This window comes from Kogia breviceps, chromosome 7 (assembly GCF_026419965.1).
Source record: "Kogia breviceps isolate mKogBre1 chromosome 7, mKogBre1 haplotype 1, whole genome shotgun sequence".
In the NCBI taxonomy this organism is placed as follows: Eukaryota; Metazoa; Chordata; class Mammalia; order Artiodactyla; family Physeteridae; genus Kogia; species Kogia breviceps.
This window is the reverse complement of record NC_081316.1, coordinates 76,544,366-76,566,866: the sequence shown is the minus strand read 5'-3', so window position 1 is coordinate 76,566,866 and position 22,501 is coordinate 76,544,366. Positions and strand designations below refer to the sequence as shown.

General features: G+C 39.4%; 1 protein-coding gene across 1 annotated transcript; it reads left to right on the top strand.

Moving 5' to 3' along the window:
• The first annotated feature begins 6,012 nt into the window (after positions 1-6,012).
• WEE1 (WEE1 G2 checkpoint kinase) lies at positions 6,013-19,931 on the top strand. The gene is made up of 11 exons (XM_059069159.2): positions 6,013-6,598; positions 8,059-8,264; positions 8,717-8,780; positions 9,361-9,533; positions 10,018-10,139; positions 13,579-13,725; positions 16,147-16,242; positions 16,334-16,419; positions 17,548-17,718; positions 17,811-17,956; positions 18,730-19,931. Exons 1-11 carry the CDS (start codon positions 6,023-6,025, stop codon positions 18,881-18,883), a joined length of 1,941 nt encoding a protein of 646 aa, XP_058925142.1. The 5' UTR covers positions 6,013-6,022; the 3' UTR covers positions 18,884-19,931.
• The last annotated feature ends 2,570 nt before the right edge of the window (positions 19,932-22,501 follow it).

Sequence of the window (22,501 nt, the reverse complement as noted above, 5' to 3'; positions counted from 1 at the left end):
AGATGCCAGGTAGAGTTGATTTTTTTTTTTTTTTTTTGGTAGAGTTGATTTTTGCATTCAGGAACTAGTCCATCCTCACTGGTATGTTTTTTTCCACGTACATATTTACACCACCAATCAGCTGATCGTATCCCATACTGCGTGTACTCTCTACCCAACTAGCTACTGGATGAGCTCATCTCTCAATCCTGTCTGAGCTGAACAAGGCCTTTTACAGAACTTTAAAACTGACTCACCACTGAGTCATCAAAACATAGCAATACCCAAACACACTCCTGTTGCTTCACAAAAGACCAGCATGGGATGTCTGCCTTATCTCCTTTCCCTCTCCTACTGAGACTGGGCCCCTTGTCTCAATGGAGAGGAGTCATCACATCTTTTGTGCGGCAGTAATCTGAACAAAGCTGGTTTATATAATCACAGTGTGGCCAGCAGACAACTCGTGGTCATCCGGGTCATTTCCTGTGTATGTCACTAACCCAGGAGGAGAGGCAATTAATCAATTACCCGATTGTGTATTTAGCACCGGCATTCTGTTGGGCACTGACTTACTGATTCCTCCTGTTTATAACATTTCTGTGAAGTGACCTTTTCAGTTATTTAAACTCATGAAGAATAGAGAGAAAAGCAGCCCTTTGCAAGTAATATTGGAGAAAATGGGGCTACTTCGTTCCATTCCAGTAAAAAGAAGTTCTAAAATAGCAGATAGGAAGCATGATGTTTTGGCTAACTGCCTCACAGAGATGTAATTTTATTTATTTATTTATTTAATTTATTTTATTATTATTTTTTTCAGAGCTGTAATTTTAAATGTGGGTTGAGAACTCCTCTCTTATCTAGAAATAATATGGCCAGTGGTCAGTATTTTTTCTTGAGAAAAGTCTTAAAGTTAGTATTATTGCCACAGGCCTTACTGATTGCAGTGGACTATCAAGTCGTTGAAGATTAGGGGGGGCCTGTGTAAAGGCTGAGATAACTGGGAGCAGGCCTGAAGGCTTCTTTCACTAACAAAACTGGTTATAGCCAAGGTTTTGTGTATGTACAGAGGCAACTGTTAAGCACCCCAGCACGGTCTCTCAGTGTTGAAGCCCTCAAGAAAAAAAACTGAATGAGAATCTTAGATCCTCAAAGTTTTTGTACATAATCTATATAATTACATGTAATGGAATCTTCGTTTGATCTTATATAAATGTCAGAAGGATAAATGAAAATAGTATGTTAGTAATCCTTAAAGAGTCATCAGGCATGAAAAGAAATTGTGCTCATTTCATTAAAATACAAGCTTTCAACTGGTCACTCTTCCCTAGCTATACTTTTCAAGTTCTTATCAATACTATCTCTGTTCTGATTTGATTATCCTTGCTGGTTGTACACAAACTTTAACTGTTGATCCACGTTAAGCAAACTTATTTTGGTGACACCAGGAATCACATGTTGCATTTACTGAGTATAAAGCCATTAACAAGTATGAATATTCTCGAATAACACTGTTATAAGTAAAAGCACACATAACACTTACTGAACACTATTCGTAAGGGACAATGCTAGTCTCACATTTAATCCATTAAATAACTAAGGAGGAACTGGATTTGATTATTCTGTATCAGAGTAAGCTGATGAACATGTGGTGAAATGGTCAGACAGTGTCATCCATCAGAGGGTATTAAGGCAAGTAACAAAGGAAAGAAATCTAATCTATACCTGAGAAGTCAAACAGGAGCAGTGGTAGGAGTTACCACATTCTAGCCTGAGAACTGGATTCCCAGGGCCAGCCAGCAGTTGGTAGCAGAGCTGGGTTGAAGTGAGATGAGGTTTGCTGAGAGAACCAGCAGAAGGAGATAGGTAAAGATATTAAGCAAGATGAAGAGACAGTTTAACTTTTTTAGCATATTATTTGGTTTATAACTGAAAAACAGATTTGACCAACATGGCTTTTAAAAAAAATTAGATATCTATCAGAGTAGGCTCTTCTTTAGAAAAAGTTATTCTTTCTCCAGAATCAAAAACATAAACTGGAAAGGATTCAGCTTTGGGTAAAATCTGGCTAGTCTTAACATTCCTAGAGACTTTACATCACTGTGAAAAATTAGGTCCTAGTTCTGAAGGACTTTTCATTCAAAAGTTCATGGCTTATGTTAGTGAGAATATGCACATATATTTATGTGCTGTATATATTAAAAGTATTTGAGGACTTCCCTGGTGGCACAGTGGTTAAGAATCGCCTGCCAGGGGACACGGGTTTGATCCCTGGTCTGGGAAGATGCCACATGCCATGGAGCAACTAAGCCCATGTGCCACAACTACTGAGTCCTCGTGCCACAGCTACTGAAGCCTGCACACCTAGAGCCTGTGCTCCGCAACAAGAGAAGCCACTGCAATGAGAAGCACGCCCACTGCAATGAAGAGTAGCCCCCGCTCCCTGCAACTAGAGAAAGTCCGCATGCAGCAACAGACCTAACGCAGCCAAAAATAAATAAATTTATTTTTAAAAAAAGTATTTGAGAAGGTGATTTAGGACTCTCAATTATAAATCTTCAGGGCAGGAATCTTGCTTATTTTGCTGCTAAGGAAGGTGAATAGGCTGACAACAGTGGCATGAAAAAGCCTTTTACTTGCTAAATCATCAGTCCAAAGGAGATAAACAGGTTAAGTTTGTTCTCCCAATACCCAGAGGCAAAATTTTCATTCAGTTACTACAACATTACCACAAGCCTGTGGATTCTGCAAAAGTTGCCTAGCAACATTACAGTTAGAAACAACACAGGGTAGGGAAAGAACAGGAAATTTGAATTAGATATGCCCTGAGGGGGCAGGTGGGCGTAACTAGTCTCTTAGTACAGTGAGTGCTGTACTCTGAGAAGCATGAAATTTTAAAAATCGGAACAATCATTTAGAATTTCAGTTAGGACATTGCTTTAGTTAAACCGTGACATTGTGCCTGTTCTCAGCTGGAGGAGGCCGGGCCTGGGTTTCTTACTCATTTTGGCACTTTTGTTTTAAAGAACACTACATTTTAGTTATTCCAGAAACATTTATTAAGAACCTTCTTTGGGGCCAAGGCACATTGCTGGTTGCTGGAGCTCTAAAGACAAATAAAACGCGATCTCAGCGCTGGGTGGGAGAGAAGCCAGACTAGTAAACAAAGAGTGTTACATAGTCCATGCTGGGAGCAGTGGAAAGTCTGGAGCCAGGAATACCTATTTTACATGAAAGTGGCGAAAGTCAAATGGTTCTTGCCCTGATTACTGCTTTTAACAATACTTAAAAAAAAAAAAAAAATCCTTCTTTCCCCCAGTAATTTTATACATTTGTTGGGAATTTACCTTTCCTATTCTGTGTGAGGACCTGGGTGTGAACCAAGAACTCTTCCCTTCCCATACGGAACCAGGCCCTTTTGCCCCAGCCAATTTCAAGAACCTCCCAGTTCAGGGAAGCAGAGAGGTGGAAAAGTTAAGGTGACAAAACCCCAAAAATGTTAGAAGAGTGTTTACCTCCAGGAAGGGGACTTGGGCTGGGGGTTGCAGGGGTAAGTCGGAGACTTCTATACCATTTGAATTAATAATATATAGAGAAAAATAAACCAATCAACAAATATTTAAGTAAGGGCTCTATTATTCACTCAGAAGATACTGAGCACCTAAATCACATCAGAATACTGCAATAAACAAATGGAAAATGTCCCTATTCTCAGGGACCTCATTTTCTAGAAGGGAAGAGGAGTAAACAATCAACACATTTTGAAATAGATATAAGTCTGTTAAGGAAATAAAGCAGGGTGTTGTGAAAGAGTGGGGGGCGGGCAGCATGAGCTTGCATAACGATAGAGGATATAGGAGAGGCTTAGGGGCAAAAACCTCGCTTCTGGAGAGGTGTTTACTCACCTTTAAAGTTTATGTTTACCTAGGAAGCGCACTATTTTTACATACAACTCATGTTACAAATCAATAAAGAGTATTAGTTTTCTAAAGTTATTTTTATTTACACTTCACATGATATTGAGAAAATGTTAACTATCCGTATCAAAGAATTTATATTTCTCACTAAGAGAGAAGTGTTGGAGGGAGGGTGCTAAAAACCACTCCTTGGCTTTGGCCACGGATCCTCAGAGAACACCTCTCTCTGATATATACAAAAGGGTTGAGTTCCAGTCTTCTGAGAGCTTAAAATTAAGTTTGGACTAACACACAAAAAAGACACATTTATACATCAGTTAGCAAATATTTGGAGAAGACGACTGTTTACCCTTCCCTGCTTCTTCAGTTACGTGATCTCAGGGAATTTCCCATGTGATAAGTACTAAGATGTGTTTCCATTGTTAAAAACCACCTTGAGTTGAAGCTTTGAAAAGTGTTAGAACAACATATATGGTCAGGTGTTAATATCCATAAAGTTCCACAATAAGAAAAACAGACAAGAGAGATAAATGCAAATGGCCATCAAGCCCATGAAAACTGCCCAGTGATATGAATCAAAACAACAAAACTACATCTACATCTACAAACATTAAGTACCCACTGATGTCCAGAATTCACCAACGGTGTACTCTAATCCACCGCTTGTGAGAACGTAATTTTTTTTTTCTGGAAGGCAGTTTGGCAGTTTATATATACTTTGAGCCAGTAATTCTCACTTCTTTGAATGTATCCTGAAGAATAAAAAACAAAACACAGAGGAAAAACAACACGAGAAGGAACAATATTCATTACGGGGTTACTCACAACTGAAAAATTGTCGGAAACTTCTATGTGCGACAGTAAAGGACGGATTAAATCACAATTTGACGTAGTACTAGAGAAATTTTTTCTCAAGTTGCTTTGAAATTTGCAGCGAGCTGAGCCAATCTGTTTTGCCAACACTTGCCCACGTGCTGGCAAACAAATATAAACACCGTGGCCGCGTGGTGTGCACTTGGTTTTGTGCTTAGGGCCGAGTGTGGTGCTGCTTTATTTACTGTGGGCAAGTGGGGGGCGGGCGGTGGAGAGAGGGAACCATGGCTTGCGGGCGCTACCCTCTCTGCGGACACACAGGCCCCTAACAGACTCTCTGAGGGAAAACTGAGGCTCAGAGGTCGCCCCGCATCCAGTGACCTCGCCTCGAGAACTCGAGCGTCCGTCTTCCGGCTGACTTCGGTATCGGACTAACCCATTTGCACACGGTTCGCAAGGGTCCAGAGGCCGGAGGCACCATTCCCGACTCAGACCTCGACCCTGGAACCAGACTCCCCACAGCCACGCCCACTGAGCCCCAGGGCCTGGCACCAAAGGGATGCGGGACAGGAGGTCGGTCTCCCTGGGCAGCGCCCAAGGGCCACGGCGGTCCCCCGCTCCCCGCGACCCGCAGGGACCCCAAGGGCTCCCCCGTCACCAAGTCCCGCTCCTGACTCCGGGGAGCCGGAGGGGCGGCGAGAAGGTCGTGTCCAGGCCGGCGCTCGGCTCGGCCTAGTCCAGTCCGCCCCCTTCGCTCCTCCCAGAGGGCTGCCTCTGCTCCCCGGCCCAGCCCTGTCCGGGCGGCGGCGGACCCAGCTCCCAGCCATCCAGCTCGCTCATAGGCCCGCGGCACCGCGCCCGCCCAGGCCTGGATCCGCGCCGAGCGGGGGGCGGGGCGGGGGGCGGGGGGGCGGAGCCAGAGGGTTCGCGCCAAAATCGCGTAGTTGATCCCTCCCACGCGGGCTACGTCGCGCCCTCCTTTTTTTTCAAAACCCGGGCTGGGCGGGGATTGGTGGACTGGACACTCACGTGGTTAACGGTCGCGGGAAGCCGCGGAGCCCGAACTTGCTGCTGGACCTGCGGAGACCCCAGCCTCGGCGCCCGGGCCCCCCCGCCTCTGCAGAAAAGTCCGTGCCACCGCCGCCGCCGCCCCCGCCGGTCGCCGCCCCGAGCGTCCCGGAGCCGCCGCGCAGGCCCGCCGCCGCGGCCACCAGGCGCGCCCAGTCGCACGTGGCGGACCCGCCCCCTGGACCGGCAGTGCCCTGGACTCCGCGGGCCCAGGTTCTCCGGTCCTCCGCCCCGGCCCCGTGGGCGCGATGAGCTTCCTGAGCCGGCAGCAGCCGCCGCCACCCCTCCGCTCCGGGGCCTCCTGCACCTTGCGGCAGAAGCTGATTTTCTCGCCCAGCAGCGACTGTGAGGAGGAGGAGGAGGAAGAGGAGGAGGAAGGCAGCGGCCACAGCACCGGGGAGGACTCGGCCTTTCAGGAACCTGACTCGCCGCTGCCGCCCGCGCGGAGCCCCACAGAGCCCGGGCCCGAGCGCCGCCGCTCGCCCGGCCCGGCCCCCGGCAGCCCCGGAGAGCTGGAGGAGGACATGCTGCTGCGGGGCGCCTGCCCGGGCGCGGACGCGGCGGGCGGCGGGGCCGAGGGCGACTCGTGGGAGGAAGAGGGCTTCGGCTCCTCGTCGCCGGTCAAGTCGCCTGCGGCCGCTTACTTTCTGGGCAGCTCGTTCTCGCCAGTGCGCTGCGGCGGCCCGGGGGATGCGTCCCCGCGGGGCTGCGGGGCACGCGGGGCTGGCGAGGGCGCCTGCTCACCGCTGCCCGACCACCCGGGCACCCCGCCCCACAAGACCTTCCGCAAGCTGCGGCTCTTCGACACGCCGCACACCCCCAAGGTGAGAGGACGCAGCTGCTGGGGCGCCCCGAGCCCGCGCCGGCCCAGCCTTTTAAAAAGGCAGTGGCGCCGGGAGCCGAGCGCGGCGCTGCCCGGGTTCGGTTACATAACCGCCGGGCCGCACCCGCGCTCGCTCTTCTGCGCCGCAGCAAAAAAGTTGGCAGCCCCTCTTTTGGGCCCTGCCCAGAAGTTGTCCGTTAAGATTATGTAACTGAACAATGGGCCTCGTCTGGAACTTCTTCATCTTTCAGAGGGGCTGATCGGCGCCGTCCAGGTGGCTGACGATTTAACGCCCGCCGAGTCGGGGCCGCCCCGAGCGTGGCAGCCGGGAGTGTGGCACCGATAACGTGGTTTGGAATGATGCTCGAGTGGTCCTGGCCCGACCACCTGACACTCCCGAGCGCCGCAGCCATCTGGTGCCTTTTAAACGCAGTGATCGGTCCTGTAATTTGGGCGGCGCACGCTGGAGTTCGGTTAAAAAAAAAATTCATGCGCTTATCGTTTCGTATCAGGTGGCCTTATGGGGGAAAGTTTGAGATACGGAGGGAGACTGCGCTTCGACTTGGGAGAAAAGGCTGGCCTTCAAGCATTTACAGTCTTAAAAAGATTCGTAAATAACTAAGGGGTAGCGTTTAAGCCTCTTTCCGGACAGAATATTTATTGGGTAAGCGTTTGTTTACACCCTTGGGTTTGCAGTTCCCAAGTTTGGTCAGCCTAAGTGTCAGGATTAGGAACGTCCAACTGGTTAAATACCAACATTGGTCGTGTTGCCTGGACCCTCAGGCTTTCATATACCGTTGATAAGGTATCGTAGGTGTTCAGCACCTGTTTGCTGAATGGCTAGTGAGTAAGCAGATGACCGCTTGTAGAACTTTAGAAGTAACAGAAGATTTTAAAACGGACACTTCCCGAAATTAAGACAGGTGCCGCATTTATAAGATTAATGCAGGAAATGCACCTTTTTAAGTGAGTCAGTTTCAGGACCGTTACTAGTCATAAACCTCAGGAAGATGTGTGCTTTTGTGCTATACTGTTTGCTAGCAGACTTGCCCACGGCAAGATCCCTCTGGAAGTGAGGGGAGGAGTCCTACGGAGGAGGCTTTCAAACCCCTACTTGGATGGGGGAGGGGAGCTTTTATGGGGCTCCCTGACTGCTTTCCATTTTTAGATGGATTGAAAGGTTTTGTTAACTTTTATCCTCTAGAATGAACTTAATTTTAGTCTGCATTTATATTCTTTTTAGGGTTAGAGACCTTATTTTACTTGGCCTTTTCAGAAAAGGTGGTTAGTATCCAGCTTAAGGCTCCTAAGTTAACCACTGTTTATTTTGCTTGAAAGATAACAAAGGCTTGTGTGTTGCTTTGACCTACACCTTCAGCCTCTTGAAAGCCTTGTTGAAAGTTAGGTTGAGAAGGCCAGCTATAGCACTTGGATCCTAAACATTTTTTTTCCCCCTCCTAGAGTTTGCTCTCCAAAGCTCGAGGAATCGATTCCAGTTCTGTTAAACTCCGAGGTGGTTCTCTATTCATGGATACAGAAAAGTCAGGAAAAAGGGAATTTGACATACGACAGACTCCTCAAGTGAATATTAATCCTTTTACTCCAGATTCTGTGTTACTTCATTCCTCAGGACAGTGTCGTAGAAGAAAGAGAACATACTGGAATGAGTAAGTTATTTATTATTCAACAGTTTGGTTCCTCAACCACCCAAGATTGGTTTGGTATACTTAAAATTTAGTTTCAACTGAATGACATAGAAGTTTATGCACTGAGAATTTTCTCCATTACTAGCAATTCTCAGTAATCACCTGTGGAAAAGAGTGGTGTGGGAAAGGAAGGAATAAAACGCCTAGATAGTGGGAAATCTGCTGTTGTCAAAATGAGTCAGAGAAGGTTGATTTACAAAGGCTTTAATTTTGATATATGTGGTTGTGGTGGTGTATCTAAGCAAGAACATTTCCATCAGTTGAGCTGTATCTTGTCATTACAAAATTAAATGCTTTCTTTTCTGTTTTCATTCATTAAATTTTCATTTTGTTATATACCTGTCAGATACAGTTTTGGATCTCTAGTTGATGTATCTGTCAGATATGTTGATGGAAAAAATAATATTTTTCAGTTCCTGTGGTGAAGACATGGAAGCCAGTGATTATGAGTTTGAAGATGAAACAAGACCTGCTAAAGTAAATAGCTTTTGATTTTATTGTTTTTGAAATTTGATTTTCTACGTCTTAACAAGCTACCACATATACATGTTAAATAAGCCACATATGCAAGCTACCATACATGCATGTTAAAACATAAGATATAATTTTTAGGGAGGAGTCAAGATGGCGGAATAGGAGGATGCAGAATTTGTCACTCCTCACAAGTTCATCAAAAACACATCTACAGGGGCTTCCCTGGTGGCGCAGTGGTTGCAAGTCCCCCTGCTGATGCAGGGGACATGGGTTCGTGCCCTGGTCTGGGAAGATCCCACATGCTGCGGAGCGACTAGGCCCATGAGCCATGGCCGGTGAGCCTGCGTGTCCGGAGCCTGTGCTCTGCAACGTGAGAGGCCACAACAGTGAGAGGCACGCGTACCGCAAAAAAAACCCAAAACAACAAAAAAACACATCTACAAATGGAACAATTCCCACAGAGCACCTGCAAAACATAAGATATAATTTTAAAATTTCACACATAGTGCTATCACCATAGTGAAAAAGTCATTTTCATACTTTTGTATTATATATATATATGTGGATACACTTTTTATTACAGAGAATTACAATTACTGAAAGCAATATGAAGTCACGGTATACAACAGAATTTCATGAGCTAGAGAAGATTGGCTCTGGAGAATTTGGTTCTGTGTTTAAATGTGTGAAGAGGCTGGATGGATGCATTTATGCCATAAAGCGATCAAAAAAGCCATTGGCTGGCTCTGTTGATGAGTATGTATTAAAGATTTTGTCTTCTGCTCTTTTGTTCAGTATGATGTTACAAATGTTAAGGTTTTAGGTGGTCAATCATTGAATTTAATTCTCTAACGTTTGAGAAGTTGTAATGATTTAATCAGATCCATTTCATTTTGTGCCATTAGTTCTTACTGGACTTGCTAGAATAATGTAAGTGGTCTGATCTTTGAGCCTACCTTAAATTTCTTATTTCTAGTAACATCCATGAATTCATAGTAAAGTGGAGTTTCATCTTTTCTGAATTCTAGGGCCAGCAAGCTTCCTTCTTTCTAACATTCTTTAATGGAAGTCTTTGGAAAAATCTGGTACAGAGTTTTAACACCCTCTTTTTCAAGCAAGGTGTCCTTCAGCATAATGATAGATCCAGAAGTCAAGATTCTTTTATGAACTTTCAGATAAATTAACTCAGTTCAGGCTTGAATAAAAATGATTTATCATTCTCTTAATCTCAAACTTCTAGGCAGAACGCTTTGAGAGAAGTATATGCTCATGCAGTGCTTGGACAACATTCTCATGTAGTTCGATATTTCTCTGCATGGGCAGAAGATGATCATATGCTTATACAGAATGAATATTGTAATGGTGAGTAATATAATGGTTCCCCTGTAAACTCGTAAGCTCAAGAAAATGAACACCAAGGAGATACTTCTTTTTATCTAAAGTCTTGCTCTAATTCTGTATATCTTTTATCTCTTGTAAATTCAAAGATCAGAAGCCTGATCTTTGAATTTCAACATGAATTTCAAGTGCAAGTAATTATTACGTGGAAGTTAATATTGAAAACCTTGTTCTTGCTACCTGGATAGTAGAACCATGCATATTATTTGTGTGCCTGTTACTCAGATTAAGCTGATTTTCTTGAGAGGACAGCAGCCTTGCCATATATATTTTGGTATCCCTAGCACATAGCATAGTGTGTGGGGGGGATATGGTAGTTAATAATCCAGGCTCCCTGCATCTAGCCTTCCCTTTCCATTTCATTTTATGTGCTGCTAAAACTGATATTGGTTACTCATAAAATGACAGTGACTCTCCATTGATATAAATTTAGCCATTTGTTGAATCTTGCTTCCCCTTCCATCTATCCAACCTAGTTTACCACTAGAATCCACTGAGATGTTTCTGTAAAGTAAGAGTTACGCTCTTTTAGTTCCCTAGTTGTGCCTCCCTCCCTCCTTCCCCCACTAAAACAAGCATTTATAGAGGTTTAACTTTGGACCTTTGTATAGCTTTGAATTTCAGCAGGTCCTTCAGCAATCAACGTGTGTCCTTCCTTTTTTATTAAAGCTTTACCAGAGTCCCAGCCTCACTTGTGATTCTTACAGACAGCTGTTATTAAATACCTAAATCTTTATATGTGATGGATTTTTATTTCTGTATATCTTCGGTGAATATTAGAGAATTTAGAATTTAATGAACAGTCTAGTAGCAAAGATTATTTTTGTTGATTCTCATTTTTTCTTAAGACCAGCCATTTCATAGCTTGTGAATAAATAAGTGGTATAGGTAGTAGATTCAGGTTTTTTGTATTTGAAAACAATGAACAAAACAGAAGTAAAAGACTCATTTCTCATACCTGACTTCTCATTGAGTTGTCATTTTAATCTCCACCCTTGAAAGAATAAGTGCTCAGTATACAGCATTGCTGCTATTTTGTTTCACACATCTCTTGAAATGTTTCTCTTCATACCATCAAAACATTTTTGAAGCTATGACCCAAGGCCTTGTGTTTCTTAACCTCCATTTTTAATAGTACAACTTTACCGTAATACCTTCTCCCCTCCATATTTGCTAGACACCATCTCCTTTTAGTTTCTTTCTGCCTCTCACCTTGTTGGATGTGGCTGGCTCTCTTAAGTATTTCAGCCGCAGTCCAGATACATGGTTGTGTCATTCAGATGATTTTGAGAAAACTCTTGGGCCTGGGATCTGGGAGGGAAAGAGCCATCTTGCTAACCCTCTCAGATTACAGAGACCTTGTCCTGTAATAAAGTTAGATTATAAAATAATCTTTTGAAATAGTTTATTATTTTGGAGCATTGTAAAACACTTAAGGAATATGGATCTTTAAAAAACAAATAGACCTGTGTAAAATAGGACTGCCTCTTTGTACTGTTGTTTATTTTGCTTAGATGAAAGACAGTGAGGCTATCTAGATACATTTGTGAGCTCTTCTTTTGTTTCCGTTTTCCACCATTCTCCACATAAACCCTTGAATGTCCTAATAGGCCTGGTCTTTAGATCCTTTCCTATAGTTTCACAGGGAAGGATTCTGTTATCATTCATTTGTTGTGTTGATTAACTGATACCCTTTATCTTAACTGAATTTCCTTATTGTCTCAAACATCGTTTGCATTTTGAGCCTTTTTTCTTGGTTTGGTGATAGACTGAATTTCTACTCTTGATAAACAGGTGTAGAAAAATGTTGATCGATAGGGGAGGAGAACCTGAAATATCAGATCAGTGGTTTGCTTTTCTCACCTCTTGCCCTTTCAGCAACAAGATAGAAGGAACTGGCCTAGCTGTAGTTGCTAGACCCACTAAAAAGCAACCATGTTATTTCTTGGTAAACTTGATCTAGGACTCCAAGCTCACCTGTCTGACAGGCTTCTTGACCTGCTCCCTCCTAGAGCCCTCTTCTTCCTGCAGTTCAAGATTTGTTCAAGTTAAATTCAGAAAACATACTTAATCCAAAGCTCTCCAGGTGTGTGATTTATTTATTTTGTTTGAAACACATTTGATGTTTTGTTATTCAGTCTTGTTCAAATTATAGGACCTCCTTTTCTGAGTAATATATCATTGACCTAGATTTTATTACCTTGGTTCTGATTTTATTATTCCCAACTAAGCTTTAAACAGAAATGGTTTGTTTATTTATTTATTTATTACAATAACTCCTCGTTTCCTCTGAGACAGTATAAACAAAGTTTTAAAGTATAAACTTAAAGTTTTAAAAAATATAAACAAATTAGCTAATTGGTTTGAGTGATTCTATAAAAGCAGGTTATGTTCTTATTCATAGTAAGGCTAGTATAAATTAAAACGATACTAAGATACTGTTTTTTACTTACAAAATTTTTAGACTCTGTTGTTAAGTGTGTGGGAAAACAGGTATTCTCACACATTAAATATGGGAGTATGAATTGGTACAGCCTTCTCTAAGGGGCACTCTGTGTGTGTGTGTTATTGTCCCAGATTTATCTTCCAAATCCCAAGATTTACATAAGCTTATGCTAGCATAATTTAAGTATTAGCCATTTTGAAATCAGAAACTGAGTGTACTGTTAGTTTATGTGAGCTTTCAGATGCAATCAGATCTTGGCACTGATGGTGTGAATACCAACCCTAAGCTCTTTTACAGGATAAACAGAAATGGCCCTCTCAGCTACAGAAATTTATCCTATATGTAATAAAACACTGTCTCCCCCACACACTATGCATGTATATATTACATTGTACATACCCTTTGACCCAGCAGTTTGTTTGTAGGAGATATACTAAATATGTGTGAAATGACCAATGTGTGAAGTTATTCCTGAGACCACAGTATGTAGTATTAAAGGCTTGGAAATTATTTCTAAATGTCCATCAATTAGGGGATTGGTTAGTGCATTACCATTCAATTATACAGTGGAATTCTGTAGACACAAGAAAGAAAGGGGTAGTTTTGTATATTGGTAGAGAATGATCTTCAAGATAATGAAAATATGTTTTCGCTTGTGTAAAAAGGAGTTGAAAAGTATACGTAAGAAACTGATAACATTGGTATACTCTGGGAAAGAGAACCAGGTACATTGCTGAAGTATGTATTCATAAGACAGACTTTACATTGAACTTTGTACCCATGTGAGTGTATTACCTATTGAAAGAATAAATAAAATTTTGATTTCACAAACAGGTTGAAGAGAATAGGTCCTATATAAAATGTCACTTTCTTGGTTGCGTGTGGTCATACAGTAAAGATGGAAGAAAAATAATATTTCAGGAAGAAGAAAATTCTAATTTTTCTTGGGTTTGTTAGGTGGAAGTTTAGCTGATGCCATAAGTGAAAACTACAGAAGCATGAGTTACTTTACAGAAGCAGAGTTGAAGGATCTCCTTTTGCAAGTTGGCCGGGGCTTGAGGTATATTCATTCAATGTCTTTGGTTCACATGGATATAAAGCCTAGTAAGTATTATAGATCCTCTGACCTGTGTTCTTTAGAGTTATAGAGAATAAATGACTTCATTAAGATAATATGGGAACATAAACATCTTACTATGTTTTTTCATTGTTAGTTTTAAAACATTTTTGACCCACTTATTGTATTGTTTTATTTCCCATCACCTCTTCCCTTGTTATCCCAAATTTGAAATAACAATCTCATTTTTACTAAAAGTTAAAAAGAAATGTGCTGCATCTTATGGGAACCACATAGTCTCGGAGTGGGACTCTGGGGAGACGAAAAGAACCTGTGTTTAAAGCCTGTCTCTTGTACTAGGCTATAGATTCATAATTTTAAATTAATGCTGGTGCCACTAACATGGTTATTAGAATAAAATGAGAAATTTGAAAACATAGGTGCTACAAACCTGGAGGTATTTCTAGTCTGTAAAAGAAATAATAAAATTGTCACTGTATGACCCAGAAAACAAAATGATAGATGTATTGTGATTATAAATGTATTTAAAATGTTGCAGATAAATAAGCACTGGAGAGTTTAGGAACATAGTGGTTTTATTTTTTTCTCTTTACCGTTAGATCATTTTCAGCTAAAAAATTGATTTTTATATATAAATGGCTCTAGTAGATCGACCATACTATGGCTCAGAACAACCTCATAGTATTCTTTCAAAGGCTTATGAGGTTTCAAACTGAAGGAGCAGTGGTACGAATCAAGGTGTAGGCCTACATAATTTTAGGTTAAACTGAAACAAAATTGTATTAAAGAAGTAGTAATTAGTACATGGTAGAATATTTTAAAATATAGACAAGCTGTACTAAAAAAAAATTAAATCCCCATTCTTCTATTAATCTTTAGAACTACAGTTATAATGTCAGTGCTGCTAACAGGGTTATTAGAATAAACTGAGCTGTGAAGATGCTTTGAAAACTTATGTGCTATACAAACATGGTGGTATTTCTAGCCTGTAAAATGCCATCAAAATGTTACTGTTTTATTCAGAAAACAAAATGGTATATGCGTTTAGATTATCTTGCATTAAAAAAAGTATGCAAGTGAATCCTACACTAACATTTTAGTGCAAATCCCTCTCATTTAATCAAAAATAACATCATAATGTACATACTGTTTTATAACTTTTTTTTTTAAGACAACTGTCTACCTATGCATTTCAGTAAATTTTTATCTCATCTAGTAGCCAGATCATATTAAAATTTTTCCTAGTTGACCAAAGTCCTTAACAGTTGATTTGTCCAAACTCGTATCCATTTCAGGACCATGCATTACACCAGGTTAAATCCATTTTTCTTTTTTAGGTTTTACCCTTCCCCTACTTAAATAATAATAATACAGACCTTGTCTTGCAAGATATCCTTTCTTCTGGGTTTGACTGGTTGCTTCCTAACTTATTCCTTTCTCTATTCTATAAATAGAAGTTATAACTAAAAGGTTGATAGATATAAGTTAAACATTGTAGGCTAGGTGTTTTTAAGTTGAATCTAATGAGGTGGTTTTTTTTTCTTTTTTAATCTATGGAAATTTGTGTGATTCATGGGAATTTAAATCATTTTGCACAACTTAATTATATGAATTATGTGAAGAATTTTTGTACATTAACTTACTAAAATGTTTATTTTCAAAAAGGAAAAACTATTTGAACTGATGGCAGTTAATGTGGATCAGTAAGGTTTGCCCATACTCACTCATAGCTTGTATTAAATGTCAGACAAACATAGTGGATGTTTATATTACAAGTACAAAAGCTGAAAATATTAAGGTGTGTGAAGCTTTAAATTTACAAATATCACCATAAGATAAGTTGTCCTGTAAATAAAGCAAAATTGGGAAGATGACTCTAGTGAATGTAACATAAATTCTATGCTACATTGATAAAACTACTAAAATAAAATCTTCCATTAAAACTTATGTTAATCATGAGCTTACCTGAATTAGAAAAAAAAAAAATGTGTACAGCAGAAATAGTGAACCACAGAACCTCATTGGGATGTAGATGCTGTATGGTCAGCCAAACTCAATAGCTACATGACTTATTCTTTTCACACCAGCCTTGTAGCATTAGATTAAAATTTGGTCTTTGGCAGCATCACAAATTAGTGTGTTAATTGCCTTTTGTATTATTTCTAAGTAATTAAAACTGCTGAAGATCAGTGTGTAGGTGACAAGGGTCTAATGCAGTGGTTTCCAAGTGTTCAAGGACCAGTGCTAGGCCAGAAAATATATTCCTAGGAAATATAGTCCCAGTTCTTATCCCCTGGGATTTTCATTCTCACTGGGTTTGGGGTAGAACACATGAGAATCTATATATATTTAAAAGCTTTCTGGTTGATTCTGTTATATGACTTGTTTGTGAACTTTGGTTTAACTGTTAACTGTTATTATGGCTTACCTAAATAACTGTTTGACAGGTAATATTTTCATATCTCGAACTTCAATCCCAAATGCTGCCTCTGAAGAAGGAGATGAAGATGACTGGGTGTCCAACAAAGTTATGTTTAAAATAGGTAAGAAAGAAAAATAACCAGATTATTTCCTCAAAATGAATAGGGAGAGGCTGGTTTGTTTTAATTCTTGACTTTTTTTCAATACTTCTAGGTGACCTTGGGCATGTAACAAGAATCTCTAGTCCACAAGTTGAAGAGGGTGATAGCCGTTTTCTTGCAAATGAAGTTTTGCAGGAGGTAGTTTTTCTCCTTTAAGCCATTTGCTTTGTAACACTTATCAGTTTGCTAGAAAACTGTAAATGCAGATGTACTGAAATTTTAAGCTAATAACTTGTAGAAAGGTAATACAAAATAGAAAGTGTAAACTGTCAGCTGTGGACGTATTTAATCTATTTAATCTAGTGAAAGTCAGTAACGGCAAAGATTTATCATCAGCAGTGTTGGAGTTGCAGTAAAAGAGAAATCTCCATACACTACTGGTGGAACTTTAAAATGGCGTTGCCTTTTTGGGGATCAAAGTGTTAGTATTGGGACTTCTCTGGCAGTCCAGTGGTTAAGACTTCGCCTTCCAATGCAGGGGGTGCGGGTTCGATCCCTTGTCGAGGAGCTAAGATCCCACATGCCTCGTGGCAAAACATAAAACAGGAGCAATATTGTAACAAATTCAGTAAAGACTTTAAAAATTGTCCACATCAAAAAAACTTTTAAAAAAATTAGTATCTTTCAACATTTTAAAATCACGTACCCTTTGACCCAGAATTTCCATTTCTAAGAGTCTCTCCAGAGATAGTCATATACAAGTAAATTGAGAATGATGTAAATACCTATTTAGCAATAAGGGAATGATTAAGTAAATTATGGCACATAGTTAATAGTGCTATTTCAAAAAGAGTATTGTAAAATATTTCTTGATAAGAGTTTTGAATGAAAATGGAACAAGTAGAACAAATGAAGTGTATGATTCCATTGTTCTTTTTATATGTACATTTGTGTTTTATATGTATATGCATATTTCTGACTTGTTGATGTATGTATGTTTTGTATTTTCATATGAATGCCCCTAGGGGGATAGGAGTTTCTTCTGAGAGTTGAGTTGGGCTAGTGATAAAGATGAGGCCTTTTAGAAATGCCTAAATACTTTTAGAAATGTATTTACTTTCCCACCCCAGAGTGTATATTATTTTATCATTAAAAAAATAATAATCTCCCCAATAGCTTGTTCTCTGAATAGGTTCTAAACTTAAATGTGGCATTGGACATTTTAATTTCGTTTTATTTCTCACCCAAATCATCATTGAGGTGTAATCTTACTTTATTTTGGCCATTTTTACATTCCCTTAAGTTGTTTTTTTTTTAATTTTACAGAACTATACTCATCTACCAAAAGCAGATATTTTTGCCCTTGCCCTCACAGTGGTATGTGCTGCTGGTGCTGAGCCTCTTCCCAGAAATGGAGACCAATGGCATGAAATCAGACAGGGTAGATTACCTCGGATTCCACAAGTGCTTTCCCAAGAATTTACAGAGTTGCTAAAAGTGAGCATTTTATATATGAGGCACTTTATTGACATGATTCAATATTTTATTAAATTGCATGTCTTTACATTAATTTTACTTCTCTTTTTAAGGTTATGATTCATCCAGATCCAGAGAGAAGACCTTCAGCAATGGCACTGGTAAAGCATTCAGTATTGCTGTCTGCTTCTAGGAAGAGTGCAGAACAATTACGAATAGAACTGAATGCTGAAAAGTTCAAAAATTCACTTTTGCAGAAGTAAGTGATGGGGTTTTTGTTTGTTCTGTTTTTACTTTCTCATTTTTATTCTCAAATTTTAATGAGAGATGATTTAAGCTTTCCATCAGTGAAGAATATAGTGGCTTGGCATGTTATACGGTTAAAGATTGGGAATTTCTGCTTTACATTGGTACTTGACCTATAAATTTGTGTTGTTGCTAACGTTTGAAATTAGGGACTTAAAAGTTTTTTAAACTTGCATATATTTGCAGTGGTGATAATCCCCAAGCCCCAAATTGTCACAAAAACTAAAATTGAGCAGGTATCAGTTTTTACCCTCCAAACTCTCAACCATAAACTAACATTTTCCTTGAAACGTTCTATTCTACTTATTTTTATGAAAGGATGAAATAAATGTCGATTAGGTTAGTAGATGATTCTCATATTTGCTCTGAATGACCTTTGACATTTTTGAAAACTGGTTGGAATGATCATTCTAATTCATTTGCTTTATTGCTGCTGTTTTGATTCTAACCTAATAAAACTGACTTGAAATATTTAAAGATTCCTTTGCCATTAGTTTGATAGCCATCATAGTTCATATAAAGAGGAAGTAGAATTTTCCTTTTGTCTGTATTATGTAGAGATTTTCACAATATTGTATTTTTTCTTTCCTCAATTGCATCTTAGAGTAATGATATCATGCAAAGATCTCCCAACTGATAATGTAGTTTGTATTTGGCCTCTTAGGATCCCTTCCTAGGATTAATACAGTAGGTGAAAAGTCTTGTTTCCTATTTTTACGTTCTTAGAGAACTCAAGAAAGCCCAGATGGCAAAAGCTGCGGCTGAGGAAAGAGCACTCTTCACTGACCGGATGGCCACCAGGTCCACCACCCAGAGTAATAGAACATCTCGACTTATTGGAAAGAAAATGAACCGCTCTGTCAGCCTTACCATATACTGAACTACTCATTTCCCACCCCCCAAAAAAAACTGTGACAAGAGGAAGCTAGGTTGAAATCACTGCTAGAATTCAGTTTGCAATTACTTTCTCAATCGGTGTTAGTAATTTTACTGAAATATCTTTTAGGACTTTTATTTGTGAATTACAGTTGAAAGCTGTATTTTGACCAGTGCTATATCAGGCTTTTGTCTAGTTTCACCAGTCTGTCTTCTGTAGGATGTCAGTCACTGTTGGATGTTACACCAGCCTTTCCAGGGTTAACCACTGTGGTGGTGTGCTGCTTATAGTTAGCTGTTGCATTGTAATAAAAGGTATCTGTCCCTGTAGTGACTAGTAAAAAAGGACTCAAGGGCTTTATACATACCTATTCTCCCTTTGAAAAGGGAAATGCTAAGAGACTCAGTACTCCTCAGCCTTCAATGTACCTGTGTGTCAATCTTATATTTCTTTTTTTAAAATTGTGAATTATACTTGTATATCCAACTGGGAGCACTTTGTAGGCATTGCATGAACCATGGAATGATAATTCTGTGGAAGTATTGCCTTGTGAATTTGCTGCTATTTTAGTTTTGTCTTTGCTGTAAAATTGTAGCATTAAACAATCATCGTTGTTAATAGGCTTTCTTTTTAAAACAATTATGTGAAATATATAGCTGCTCTTGATGAAAAGCAGCTCTTTGCCTTTTTTTTCTTTGAACTTTGAAGCTAGTGCATTGGAGAAATGCACCTTTCCCCTCCCCCTTTGGAATGCTGTATTAATGTAGTATAATTATTACTGGTTTTGTACTTTTTCCTGATAATGCCCTTCCCTGACTCTTTTTAAAAAATGTTTCCTCCCTCCACCCAAGTTTTGTACTTGATTATATTGTTAGTCTGTTTTTTAAATGTTTTGCCTGGTTTCTCTTCAATATTTGTGTATATAAACTAATTTTGGTGATATTGTACATAGCTATTTGAAATGCCAGAATGACTTCGGACTGTCCCAGGCTTATCACAAAATATGTTTTATGTGTGATTAGCCATTTGACTAATAATACTGGCTAACAGATGTTGCAAAAAAATAGAATTTGTCTATTGTTTGTTTTCCTATTTTGGTTTAAAACATGTTTGCACTAGTCTGTTTGACTTGTGTTTTACTAACATTGATTGGCATATTAAAAGTCACTCTGAGCTTACCTTAATTGTCTAAATCTTTGTGATGCCTGATTTCTACTATTTTATCTCCATTATCACTCCATTTAAAAATGTAGAGTATAATGTATACGAAGTACTAAAAGCAGAGGGCACATTTTTGACAATATGAAACACTGCTTATTTAATGATGAGCTTTAGTCTACATTAGTTACATTTTGAGATTTAACAAAAATTTACCCATCAACCCTCAATGTTTTTTGTCATAAATAATATCTTTATGTCACATTGCATATTATGCATTTGATTTGCTAGAAATTATAATGTGGTTTAAGATAGCTTTAGATTATTAAGTGAGTATAATGGATAGGACTCATAACTTTTTAATTGGAACTGAGTCACAGAAGAGAGTTTTGAAGTGGGGAGGGTTTTAACTCACTAAACTGGGCTGGATTTTAGAATTGAGAGTGCAAATTTAAGTGATTAACAGTGCTAATTCTATGTGACATCTTTTTCTGACAGATTAGAACCAGAGAGTAAGCAGTGAAGGCCTTTTAGGAGGTAAAAATGAACATTGCAAGATCCTTGGGCTTTTTGATCATGTGTGCATCATTCCTCTTGATTAGGGTCTCTTTCTGCTATAAACATTTCTAACAAGCTTGATTATTTTAGCTTTTAAGCCCATGGCATGTTAAAAAGTACAATTTAGAGGCACGAGAGGAGTTGGTGCAGATAAATTAGATATAAAAGCTGACAGGTATGGAAGACAGAAAAACAAAGCTGCATAGGCTGGAGCAGGTAATACATTACAGCCACTGAGGACAAAGCTATAAGAAATATAATAATTGGTGTTTATGAGCATCACTAAGTCATTAAGGTGCATTTTTCTAGTGCACTAGCTTCAAAGAAAAAAATCAGATGGTGTTTTTCATCAAGATTTGCAGTAAGTTTTTCACATATTGTTTAAGAGTAGTAGATTGAGTAGGAAAAAAATCTGATTTTCAAAGAAGGAATTCTTAGGCTCTCGGAAAGCTGATATGAGTTGGGCTTATTTTCAATACAGTATACTTAGGTTAAGTGCCTTTTATGTACTAACTGGTAGACCAAAGAAACAGTCTTTGTCCACCAGGGACTTGGGATAAAGTAGAGGAGATTCATGTAAACACAAAATGACAATAAGATGTGGTAAGTGCTATGTTGGAGGGATGGCCCAAAGGACAATTTATGTACCTACACCTTGGGAAGATGCTGGTGGCAGGTTAGAGAATGGATCATGGATCGTGGGAATTAGGTTTAGATTGGCTTCAAAGCCATTGTACGAGATCAGTGTAAAACTAAGGAGGGCCTGAACTAGGAGGTCTATGCATGGAAACAAGGGGATAGGATTTCATTAGATGGGAACACTGCACATTGAGCAGATTTTGTTTGTTTTTATAGTGGAATGAGAACTTGTTAGATTTCATTAGATGGGAACACTGCACATTGAACAGGTTTTGTTTGTTTTTATAATGGAATAAGAACTTGTTAGCATAAGGTCAGAATTGGAGAATCAGCTGCAAGTGCTAATATGGAAGCATTGAGGAATTTCCCAGAAAAATTAAAATGCAAAGGCCTGTTATTGTTTGAGACAGATATTTAACACTGATAAAATTACTTTTTTGGAAAGCTAACTTCAGTGAGGAAGAAAATTTTAAAATATTGATTATGCAGTTGAGTAGGAGGAATCCCATACTGCAGCTGACTACAAATTGAAACTGTTGCCTTACCTTTATCTTGCCAAGAATCCAAGGCAATCCCCTTTAATTAATGAACTAATTAATGTCTTTTGAAGAGCCAATTCTTAAGCTTTGATTTTTTTACTCTGTTCCAGAGGGCAAGAAATGGTATTTAAAAAATTGGTAACAGCTGGGTTTGGGTAATTCTTTAAGCTGTCTCCTAATTCTTAAGCAGCAGCATCCTGACATTAGTTTTTCTTCCTCCCTAGTTCATATCCACAAAGCATCTCACTGACTTTAGCCAACATCAAAGTTGTTGCATCCTTATGATGTTTTTATTTGTGAAATTATTAAAGGCCAGTTAAAGCAATCAACAAACAGGATGGATGAAAAGAAATTTTGGAAGTGTTTTGGATATTGTGAAAATCATAATTGAAGCTTGGAACTAGGAATTTGGAGGAAACTGCCTCAGTATTTTGAAGGCATTTGTGTAACTGTAAAAAGCATCACTGAAACTGATTGACATTGCGGAGTGAGTGGATCTAGACATTTCTCCTGCAAACCTGGTTGTACTGTTAGACATTTCTCAGGCTCAGCAAAGTAGATTTTTATATAAATGCAAGAGTAAGATATCATTGAAACTGTCCCTCTCCCAACATTTAACTTTCAAAAACTTTGAGAGGCTTTTATCTGAATGTCATTGAACTTTTTTTTTCTTTGTGGCAGATGACCCTAATTTTCAATGCAGTTCAAAGGTCTCTGGAGTAAGGAA

What these genes read in the sequence shown, in the direction of transcription:
- WEE1 (XM_059069159.2), top strand. Translation starts at nt 6,023, where the DNA reads ATGAGCTTCCTGAGCCGGCAGCAGCCGCCGCCACCCCTCCGCTCCGGG. An exon ending in ACACGCCGCACACCCCCAAG is followed by an intron (nt 6,599 to 8,058) that starts GTGAGAGGACGC and finishes TCCCCCTCCTAG; the next exon opens with AGTTTGCTCTCCAAAGCTCG. An exon ending in AAAAATTCACTTTTGCAGAA is followed by an intron (nt 17,957 to 18,729) that starts GTAAGTGATGGG and finishes TTACGTTCTTAG; the next exon opens with AGAACTCAAGAAAGCCCAGA.